The 11,432-nt window shown below is 39.8% G+C and overlaps 2 protein-coding genes and 1 long non-coding RNA gene across 3 annotated transcripts; 2 read left to right on the top strand and 1 right to left on the bottom strand.

Moving 5' to 3' along the window:
• Nucleotides 1-229: 229 nt before the first annotated feature.
• On the bottom strand, nt 230-1,635 carry LOC131693059 (uncharacterized). Its single transcript, XR_009306149.1, has 3 exons — nt 1,091-1,635; nt 864-1,031; nt 230-707 (listed from the first exon to the last, which is right to left on the bottom strand). It is a non-coding gene; the product is annotated as an uncharacterized LOC131693059 (long non-coding RNA).
• A 1,282-nt stretch (nt 1,636-2,917) lies between these two features.
• LOC131687611 (uncharacterized) lies at nt 2,918-6,284 on the top strand. The gene is made up of 2 exons (XM_058971696.1): nt 2,918-3,781; nt 3,945-6,284. The coding sequence occupies exons 1-2, from the start codon at nt 2,918-2,920 to the stop codon at nt 6,282-6,284; spliced, it is 3,204 nt and encodes a 1,067-aa protein (XP_058827679.1).
• Nucleotides 6,285-6,386: 102 nt separating this feature from the next.
• On the top strand, nt 6,387-8,088 carry LOC131687610 (uncharacterized). Its single transcript, XM_058971694.1, has 2 exons — nt 6,387-7,233; nt 7,334-8,088. The coding sequence occupies exons 1-2, from the start codon at nt 6,387-6,389 to the stop codon at nt 8,086-8,088; spliced, it is 1,602 nt and encodes a 533-aa protein (XP_058827677.1).
• Nucleotides 8,089-11,432: the final 3,344 nt, after the last annotated feature.

Raw genomic sequence — 11,432 nt, 5'->3', positions numbered from 1 at the left:
TGGAAAATGATTCGTTGAACGTAGTCATTTGATGGGACACAAGAAGCTGCACGAATGGTCAAGGAATGGTAGCAGGCGAAAAGGAAAAATTAAAGATTCTACCGTGACCGAATGCATCCACGCGGTCACTGGAGGCGGTAATGGGAAAATAGAAGAGGAAAAGAAAGTTGTAACATAAATTATCTGATCGAAAGTAATATAAATAGAAGTCTTGTTTATTATCAAAATGTATTTAGTAACTTTCTATATTTAATTGCGGCGCCATTAAATGACCCTGTTATCAACAATCGACACTATAAAAATTATCCACTCCCTTACCAACGGCCTGATGAACACTCTCGTAACCATTGTCTTGTAGGAGCTGTTCTAGTTCAAGCCCCCCACACATGGCACACCATCCTGGCGACCAGATGCGCCCATCTCGGCCTGCCACTGGTCTATGAAAATACATGTGATAGGACCGCAATGGCCGTTTAGGGTGAACTGCAATAGGTAGCTATCGAGTCGGAACACTTTAACAGTGTGGCCCTGGCTGCCAGTCATGACTGTACCGCCCGCCACTTCCAAACATGTCACCGGTAACCCTGTTGGTGAAACTCCAGAATACATCGAAGCTCCTCCTCGGATGCGTTATGTTAAGCTGGCAACGCTGTGGACGGATTGCTGAAATAAAATAATGCTTCCTGCCGAACCGGTGCGTACGTGGGCTAAAAAAGAATAAGAATTAAGGCACTTGATGACATACTTAATGCAGACTGAAAATTAAATGACTTAGAATATACAGTATTTTAAAATGACAATTAAAATCTATCTGTTCAGCGCCCTACGTGAGCTTAAAAAATTGCTTGAAACATAGGACTTACTTCGCCCATATGCAGACGTAAACCCCAATCGATCTGACAACCTTGCGTGTACGTTTCTAGTCTCAGAGAATCGATTCGTCCACTCAACCGTGCGACTATCACTTTGTCACCGGCAAGCTTTATGTTAATTACCCCATTGTTGTGGATGTTTTCAGCTTCATATATACCCTGCAATGAAACGTCCGTTAATAGCTGTAATAAAAAACAAGTGACTCCATACAATTTACCTTAAAGTTACCAGTCGTTCCCTCCCAGAACTCCAACCGCCCATCTGCACACCCAATCTCTATGAAATTATCAAAAAAAGTCCAGACACCAGATCGGCGATGTCTGGTAACATTTCTTCCGCGCTGAACCTCCTCCTCCAGGTGGCTGAGAACACAGCGCTCATCTGCTGCCGGGGTGGGATGAAGCCGTATGATTTGACTTACTCTCCACCGCTGCTACATCATAGCCCTTGGTTGAATTATTGCACAAAAACCGGATTCGCAGATCCGCACAAATACCTTTTGGGCATACACGATTATCATTTGTAAAATGTTTCTCATACTGAACGGTAAAATGAAAATATTTTCCTGCATCGCATTCTGATGATTGTGCCTGGTGAAGTTAAACTGTAGTTTTTTCTTCAGTTTGAAAGCAAAACTGGTCGGCGAACTCTCGGGAAACGGGAGACAGCTGATGTTTTTGGATTCCTTGGCAGGATGAAAAACATAACAGATAGGTAGAGAAAACAGGAAAAAAAAACAAAAAAGATGTCATCGATGTTTGAAGAGCACTTTTCACTTTAGAGCAGCGTTGTCAGACGGTTTTGTATAATAAGTTTGTTCAATACTTGCTTTTTACTCCAGCTTGCTAACGGAAGAAGCAAAAAGAGAAGACAAAATAGGAACGATTTTCTCTCTCCGGAGTACTTCCACTTTCTACTGGCACTGGAACAAATCTAATATCGGTATAGTTCTAAATAAAAATACGTATTTATCGGTGTGAAGATGTATGCTAACCAAAAGTTACCTGCAAATTATTGGTTTTAAATAATAGATCATTCTAATGTTATGTAATCAAACCTACCGAGCTCAATCGATTTTAGAATCGGTTGTTGAGCTTCATTTGAAATTTTGATAGTAACCTGGCTGATTGCTGAATCAATTTCCGGATATTAATTGATCGTATTATATGAAAATCGTTATTTTTTGATAAGAAAAAATAAATCGGTATTTTAGTAACTTTATTGGTATTGAAATTAAAAATCGGTTTAGATATCGATGAATCGGTATATTCTGCAACACTGTTTTGGGGTTCATCTACGTCAAAACCAAAGAGAATAGGGAAAGAGACGAATAGTGTGAAGCCAAAAATACCTTATTGAGCAGACCAATCGTGCAATGTAAATAAACATTACTCATGCCTGAGTTGGAGGAGATAAGTATTGTACTTCTATCAAAAAAGAAATTTGAACTTTTGTCAGAATTTAGTTCAATCGTGATTGTAAGGTGCATTCTAGAGTATATGTATGAGTAAAAATAAGCTTTAGAATTATTTCATCTCTTTGTTTCGAAATGCACATCGTTTGATAAACAAATCCATCGATCGACATACGGTTTGTTTTCAAAATATAATAGGAGTCATTTAAAGTGCTGCCTGTAGAAGCGGTTGCCAAAATTCTAGTGTTGAAATCATCATAAAGGGAGTGTTGCCGTTTTGACTGATTTTCACTCTTCGTCTCTTTCACTATTCTCTTTGGTCAAAACAATGTTTTTGACAAATTGGAATGTACTCTTGGAGTTCATACCCAGTAAACAAAACGGCGAATAGCCAGATTGAAATTGATGCCGGCGAGCGGTAGGCTACTGGAACTTTGTTATAAGCTACCCGCCGTAACTTTATTTCATATTCCCCACTCGCAGTTCATCCAAATGGTGTAAAAGTATGGAGAATCGAGGTAAAATAGGACAGGGGAATACAGAGTAAAATGGGCAGTTCGAAGAATTTTTTATTTTTTCAATAGTTAGAGACACCAAATTAACGTGACAGGAATCAGAATCGATTCAGCGATGAAAACGGAAGCTGTTCTGCATATAAATTTTTTCGACGAGAAAGGTCTATTTCGACAATTCACCGAACAGCAATATGCACCAGTTATGACTGGAATCGTAAATACGAAGATGCGAACTGGTAGCCAGTTACTGCCGAATGACCCTCCACAACTAAGTGTACCCAGTTCACATGGCCCCGCAATTGGGATGCACTCTACAACACAGCAGCCGATACCAACACCAAATGCTTCGACATATTATCCGTTACCTCAGCATACAACTATGCCGTACTTTCCGCCACTAAATTCCATGTGGCCATCGGATGGTGTCATCAGCCCGCAACAGCTTGCTGCCCGTCACGTTGTGAGCAAAGAGCTTCCAAAATTTTCCGGAGATCCATTGGAGTGGCCAATGTTCTTAAGCTCGTTCGAGTCAACTACGGCCATGTGCGGAATTCAGCCCGATGAAAATCTGGCAAGGTTGCAGAAAAGTCTGGTAGGGAGTGCCCGAGAGAAAGTTCAGAGTATTCTCACTCTACCTTCCGCGATTCCGGAAATCATCAACACACTTCGAGATGAATGTGGGCGGTCAGAACAATTAGTGAATTGTTTGTTGTCGAAAATACGCTGCGCTCCTAACCCGAATGTCACCAAGCTGAAAATACTGGTAACGTTTGGCAGAGAGGTTAGAAACTTAGTCACCTACATCGAGGCTGCAAATCTGCATGCCCACCTCTCGAACCCGATGCTGCTAATGGAACTGGTAGGGAAGCTTCCGCCGAGTTTGCGGCTGGACTGGGGCCTCCATAGTCAGCGGATCCCCGAGGTCACACTAAAAGCATTCAGCGATTATGCTTCCTCTATTAAAACTGCTGCTTGTAACGTAAGTCTACCGACAGATTCTGGCAGAGATGATTAGAGCACACGACGGAGCTCGAAGAAAGAAAAAGATGGATTTTTAAACGCTCACTCCAACGGCGATGCTCATAGGTCAGAATCGGAAGAACCATTCGTAGCTACGGAACCGAATCAAACACATTTCTCAGACTGCCGAGCGTCTCCAGCTTGTCGAAGTAAATAATTTATGCAAGTGCTGCCTAACCGGTCACGGCAAGTGGCCCTGCAGAACGAAGCGTACATGTGGTATAGATGATTGCAAGGAACTTCATCATAAACTGTTGCATGCGCCTAAGCCCAAATCGTTGGATAATGTTCCTGAACCAGGACTACCGGCGGTTATATCCGCACATTGCACTAACAAGACGACTTCTCTTTTCAAAATAATCCCGGTAGTTCTGAGCAACAAGGGAAAATCGGTCACCACCTTTGCATTCCTAGACGATGGATCTAATTTAACGCTGCTGGAGAAAGCTTTAGCCAGTAAACTTGATCTTGACGGAATTGAAGCCCCTCTCTGTTTACAATGGACAAGTAATGTAACCAGAAAAGAGTTTTTGTCAAAGAGAGTACAGCTAACAATTCGGGCAGTCGACAATGAATCAGAATATGTACTGCAAGACGTTCGTACTGTAGACAATTTAGGTTTACCCACGCAAAATCTAGTTTATCAAGAACTATCACAGAGATTTGCATTTCTACGAGGACTTCCGATACAGAGTTATGCAGAAGCAGTACCAGGTATTTTGATCGGGGTGGACAACGCGCGGCTCATGCTGCCACTGAACAAACGAGATCCACGTGATACGGAGCCAATAGCTATTAAGACACGTTTGGGATGGACTATGTTTGGCGGCCGCCGCAAGTCTAATGGACCAGAGAGGCTAATGGTACAAATCTGCTCAGCGGACCGTGAACTAAATGACCTAGTAGAGGACTATTTTGCGCTGGAAGATGTAGGTGTCTCTGGATTTGCAGTCCCTGAAACCGCAGATCATCGCGCGCGGAAAATTCTACAACAAACAACGAGGCGAACCAAATCTGGAAGATTTGAGACCGGGTTGCTATGGAAAACTGACAACATCGAATTCCCAAACAGTTTCCCGATGGCCGAGAGCCGATTCAAATGTTTAGAGCGTCGGCTGCGATTAGATCCGGAATTTCAAAACATAGTTGCCGAACAAATCGTCGAGTATCAGGAACGAGGGTACGCTCATAAAGCCACTATAGAGAAATTGCAGGGTACCGATCCCCAGAGGGTTTGGTATTTGCCATTGGGAGTGGTTCGGAATCCTCACAAGCCAGCTAAAGTTCGCGTTGTCTGGGATGCCGCAGCAACAGTCAGTGGTGTCTCACTAAACTCGATGCTATTAAAAGAACCCGATCTATTGAAGCCGCTGGTATCAGTTCTATGCCGTTTTAGGCAACGACAGTACGCGATAGCAGCCGACATACGGCAAATGTTTCATCAACTTCTAGTTCGAAAGGAAGATCGCCAATCACAAAGGTTTCTATGGCGGACCGATCCAGCATCCCCTCCAGAGATATACGTCATGGACGTTGCTACCTTCGGAGCTAAATGTTCTCCATGCTCAGCGCAGTATGTTAAGAATACAAACGCAATGGACTATTCAGACCGCTATCCCGAAGCAGCGCTGGCCATTGTGGAGAACACATACGTGAATGACTACCTTGATAGTAGAGACACGATTGAGGAAGTAGTCAACCTGGCGATAAACGTTCGCCTAATGCATGGTAAAGCAGGCTTCGAAATCCGAAACTGGCAATCGAATTCGGAACAAGTTCTAGCATGGGTCGGGGAAGACGACCCCAAGGCCACGAAGAAATTCTCTGCGGAGAAAGCGACAGTGGCTGAACGTATACTGGGGATGATGTGGATCCCAAACGAAGATATATTCGCGTTCACCGCACAACTTCGACCTGAACTTCAACCCCTGTTGGACGGCGCTATTATCCCAACTAAACGACAGGTCTTACGAGTTGTTATGAGCCTGTTCGACCCTCTCGGCATCGTATCTACATTTACAGTGCATGGAAAAATCCTTATTCAGGACATATGGCGATCAGGGGTTGGATGGGACGATCCCATCACTAAGGATGATTTCTTAAACTGGCAGCGCTGGGTCAAGAGGACTTCAGAGTTAGATGTAGTGCAAATACCTAGATGCTACTTTCCAAATTACAAAAAACAAAGCTACGAGTCAATGGAGTTGCACGTATTTGTAGACGCAAGTGAAAAGACGTGTTGCGCAGTAGTATATTTTCGTACTATCGACGGTGGAACACCAAGGTGTGTGTTGCTTGCATCCAAAACAAAGGTGACCCCGTTACGACCTCAATCCATCCCAAGAAACGAGCTTACTGCTGCCGTCCTCAGTGTGCGACTCATGAAGACGATTGCGGAAAATCATGATTTGCTGATTACAAAACGCTTCATTTGGACCGATTCAATGACTGTGTTGTCGTGACTCAAAGCGGACCCTCGGAAGTACCGCCAATATGTAGCCTTCAGAGTTTCGGAAATTCTCGCAGAAACCACCACTGAGGAATGGCGGTGGGTTCCAACTAAAATGAATATCGCCGATGAAGCAACGAAGTGGGCCGTGGACCAACTTTCGATGTCCAAAGTTGCTGGTTCCAAGGACCTGACTTCCTGTATCTACCAGAAGCACAATGGCCTTCTAGTAACTCCAGAGGATCCTGTGGAGGAACTACGCGCCGTACATGTGCATCAGGAAGTACAAGATCATACACTAATCGATTTTTCTCAATATTCTCGTTTGGAAGATATTCTGAAAAAGCTTGCATATTTGCATCACTTTTGGAACAGCTGTCGGTCGAGTGAAAAGGTTCCAACAAAATCACGGACGGTGTTATTGTTTCAGAAAGATTACATGGACGCAGAAAAAAGTTTATGGCGGATGGTTCAAACTGAATCGTATGAACAAGAACTCGCGATTCTCCGAGCGAATGAAGGACTATCGATTTTCCAGCGGAAGCGTTTAAAGAACTCTAGCCAGCTGAAAGGGTTGTCTCCGTTTCTCGACGAAGACGGTATTATACGTTTGGAAAACCGAATAGATCCGAAGGCCACGTATTACTGCTTTAATTTCCGCAACCCAGTAATTCTACCAAGGAAGTGTCCTGTGACGGAATTACTTATCTTTCGATTACATCAATGCTTTGGCCATGCCAATAAGAGCACGGTCATAAATGAGATGAAGCAGAAGTACTATGTTCCTAAGCTACGATCACTAGTCGACAAAGTAGTCAAAAACTGTGCGTGGTGCCTTGTATATGGAGCTAAGCCAAGCGAACCAAGAATGGCCCCGCTCCCACAGGTTAGGGTTCAGCCTTACGTACGCCCTTTCACATTTACTGGGTTGGATTACTTTGGACCGATGCTTGTCAAAAGAGGTAGAACCAACGTTAAACGGTGGGTGGCGCTGTTTACCTGCTTGACTGGCCGGGCTGTCCATTTGGAAGTGGTTCACTCTCTATCTACGGATTCCTGTAGGAAGGCAATTCGCCGGTTTGTCGCTAGAAGAGGGTAACCCCAACAAATCTAGTGACAACGGTACAAATTTTCGAGGCGCTGCAAAAGAGTTAGCCGAGGAGACCAAAAATATCAACCGTTCAATTGCTGCCGCATTCACTAGTCTTGACACAGAATGGCATTTCAACCCACCGTCCACCCCGCACATGGGTGGCGTCTGGGAGAGGAAAGTTCGGTCTGTAAAAGAGGTCTTCAAAGCATTATCGCACCGTGACAAACTAGACGATGAATCATTTGTGACCCTTTTGGCCGAGCCAGAGATGATTGTCAACTCCCACCCGTTGACATTCGTACCGTTAGAAACACCAGAGCAAAAGGTTCTAACACCAAATGATTTCCTTCTCATGAGCTCCAGTGGGGCAACCAATCAGGATAGGATTCCAGTTCAGGAGGAAATATCTCTACGGACCAGCTGGAAATTAATTCAGCATTTACTCAACCAATTCTGGAAACGCTGGATTCAAGTTTATCTTCCCACAATTGCCAGAAGAACCAAATGGTTTTCTGAAGTTCGGCCGTTGCAAGTGGACGACCTCGTGGTCGTGGTCGACGAATCCGTGCGAAATGGGTGGCTTCGTGGCCGCGTGATCAAAACGTATCCGAGTCTGGACGGACAGGTGCGTAAAGTTGACGTCCAAACCAACAATGGTGTATTGCAAGGACCAGCGATCAAGGTGGCTCTTCTGGACGTATTAGATGTTAGTAAGATCAATTAAGGATAGGTATTACGGGTCGAGGTGTTAAAATACGTACAGGATTAGCCGCTCGTTCACGAGCAGCACCGTGATCAGATGAGATCGACGTCATGCGTCAAAGCAGATAGCAGAGACGATCGTGACAATTAGCTGGACTTGATAGGTAGAACCCACATGCAAGAAGGTTGTATTAGCTAAGGTTACACTCCCGTGAAATATTTAAAGCTATACCCAGTTTCTTTTAGTGAGCTTAAACAAGAGAGTAAAACGTGAGCTTAAACAAGAGAGTAATACGCGATCGCGAGTACGGTGTGCTATCAGTGCAGGTGATTAGTTCGATCTACAACCTTCAACGATCAATCATTCCTATTAACATAATTTCAATCGTTTAGCAGATAATTATATCAAGGATTATTCTAAGACCCGCAACAATATTGTATTCCACGGAAGTGATCTGAAGTAAGATATATTTAATATCCCTGGGCATCCCTTAGTAGCCTATTTCTCTATCATAGGTAACCCGAACATAACCTATACAACCGCAGGTCAGTCGAGGCAATTGTCATCAAAAGAGAAAAAAACTAATTGTAAGTACATAGTACAAATGAATTTGAATTTAATTTAATAATAAATGAATTTACAGTTCGAGTCTCGTCGAACGGACTGCGAAAAGTTTCTTACAATAGTTCTTAAATAGGAAATAAAACCAAGTCTGGAAACATTCACTGTTGATTTTCTTTGAATGGTGTCAATGCTAGTATCGCTTTTCTCAAAAAAAAGTGTTGATTTCTTAGTTCTCAGTCGCGTTGAAAATTTGAGTAAAGTGTAAACTTCAAATCGATTACAAAAAAAATCGATTTTTTGGCTCAGTACAATATATAACCCCTTTAGGAAAATTCAGTTTTCCCACCACAATGCATTGATTGAAGAATTTAAATATTTTATTAACAGAGCATTAGCAATAATTCGTTTGTATGTCTATTTTTTGGGCCATTTTTTCGCTTTCCCATTGATTTGGTTTGAGATTTCTAGCACTGATGTTGTCCTATGCTGATTTGAGCGATTCTCTGAGTCCTGCCACTATCCCATGTAGTATGTGTTATCAAAAACATTGCGAAGCATCAAGTTCTAAATGTTCTCAAACGATATAATATCCGAAGAGAGTGATAAGACTTATAAGAAATGTCTCATCACACTGTTAGGTGGATTAAAAGCGTTTTTTTAAATATTTTTGTTCGATCATGGATGCCTGTTCTCTGTGATTCAATTGTTTACACACGTTTTTTAAATATTTTTGTTCGATCATGGATGTCTGTTCTCTGTGATTTTATTGATTTCATTAATTGATTTTATTGTTTTTATTATTTTATTGACATCGCTGATTTCATTGTTTTCTTTAATTTCAATTTAAACATTTTGGCATTAACATCAATATATATATATATATATATATATATATATATATATATATATATATATATATATATATATATATATATATATATATATATATATATATATATATATATATATATATATATATATATATATATATATATATATATATATATATATATATATATATATATATATATATATATATATATATATATACATATACATCGCTGATTTCATTGTTTTCTTTAATTTCAATTTAAACATTTTGGCATTAACATCAATATATATATATATATATATATATATATATATATATATATATATATATATATATATATATATATATATATATATATATATATATATATATATATATATATATATATATATATATATATATATATATATATATATATATATATATATATATATATATATATATATATATATATATATATATATATATATATATATATATATATATATATATATATATATATATATATATATATATATATATATATATATATATATATATATATATATATATATATATTGATGTTAATGCCAAAATGTTTAAATTGAAATTAAAGAAAACAATGAAATCAGCGATGTCAATAAAATAATAAAAACAATAAAATCAATTAATGAAATCAATAAAATCACAGAGAACAGACATCCATGATCGAACAAAAATATTTAAAAAACGTGTGTAAACAATTGAATCACAGAGAACAGGCATCCATGATCGAACAAAAATATTTAAAAAAACGCTTTTAATCCACCTAACAGTGTGATGAGACATTTCTTATAAGTCTTATCACTCTCTTCGGATATTATATCGTTTGAGAACATTTAGAACTTGATGCTTCGCAATGTTTTTGATAACACATACTACATGGCATAGTGGCAGGACTCAGAGAATCGCTCAAATCAGCATAGGACAACATCAGTGCTAGAAATCTCAAACCAAATCAATGGGAAAGCGAAAAAATGGCCCATAAAATAGACATACAAACGAATTATTGCTAATGCTCTGTTAATAAAATATTTAAATTCTTCAATCAATGCATTGTGGTGGGAAAACTGAATTTTCCTAAAGGGGTTATATATTGTACTGAGCCAAAAAATCGATTTTTTTTTGTAATCGATTTGAAGTTTATACTTTACTCAAATTTTCAACGCGACTGAGAACTAAGAAATCAACACTTTTTCTTGAGAAAAGCGATACTAGCATTGACACCATTCAAAGAAAATCAACAGTGAATGTTTCCAGACTTGGTTTTATTTCCTATTTAAGAACTATTGTAAGAAACTTTTCGCAGTCCGTTCGACGAGACTCGAACTGTAAATTCATTTATTATTAAATTAAATTCAAATTCATTTGTACTATGTACTTACAATTAGTTTTTTTCTCTTTTGATGACAATTGCCTCGACTGACCTGCGGTTGTATAGGTTATGTTCGGGTTACCTATGATAGAGAAATAGGCTACTAAGGGATGCCCAGGGATATTAAATATATCTTACTTCAGATCACCTCCGTGGAATACAATATTGTTGCGGGTCTTAGAATAATCCTTGATATAATTATCTGCTAAACGATTGAAATTATGTTAATAGGAATGATTGATCGTTGAAGGTTGTAGATCGAACTAATCACCTGCACTGATAGCACACCGTACTCGCGATCGCGTATTACTCTCTTGTTTAAGCTCACGTTTTACTCTCTTGTTTAAGCTCACTAAAAGAAACTGGGTATAGCTTTAAATATTTCACGGGAGTGTAACCTTAGCTAATACAACCTTCTTGCATGTGGGTTCTACCTATCAAGTCCAGCTAATTGTCACGATCGTCTCTGCTATCTGCTTTGACGCATGACGTCGATCTCATCTGATCACGGTGCTGCTCGTGAACGAGCGGCTAATCCTGTACGTATTTTAACACCTCGACCCGTAATACCTATCC

The sequence above is a fragment of the Topomyia yanbarensis genome, chromosome 3 (assembly GCF_030247195.1).
Source record: "Topomyia yanbarensis strain Yona2022 chromosome 3, ASM3024719v1, whole genome shotgun sequence".
Classification (NCBI taxonomy): domain Eukaryota; kingdom Metazoa; phylum Arthropoda; class Insecta; order Diptera; family Culicidae; genus Topomyia; species Topomyia yanbarensis.
The sequence above is the reverse complement of the archived record's forward strand: the minus strand, read 5'-3'. Positions and strand labels throughout refer to the sequence as shown.

What these genes read in the sequence shown, in the direction of transcription:
- LOC131687610 (XM_058971694.1), top strand. Translation starts at nt 6,387, where the DNA reads ATGAATATCGCCGATGAAGCAACGAAGTGGGCCGTGGACCAACTTTCG. An exon ending in ACCGATGCTTGTCAAAAGAG is followed by an intron (nt 7,234 to 7,333) that starts GTAGAACCAACG and finishes GGATTCCTGTAG; the next exon opens with GAAGGCAATTCGCCGGTTTG.
- LOC131687611 (XM_058971696.1), top strand. Translation starts at nt 2,918, where the DNA reads ATGAAAACGGAAGCTGTTCTGCATATAAATTTTTTCGACGAGAAAGGT. An exon ending in TTAAAACTGCTGCTTGTAAC is followed by an intron (nt 3,782 to 3,944) that starts GTAAGTCTACCG and finishes CACATTTCTCAG; the next exon opens with ACTGCCGAGCGTCTCCAGCT.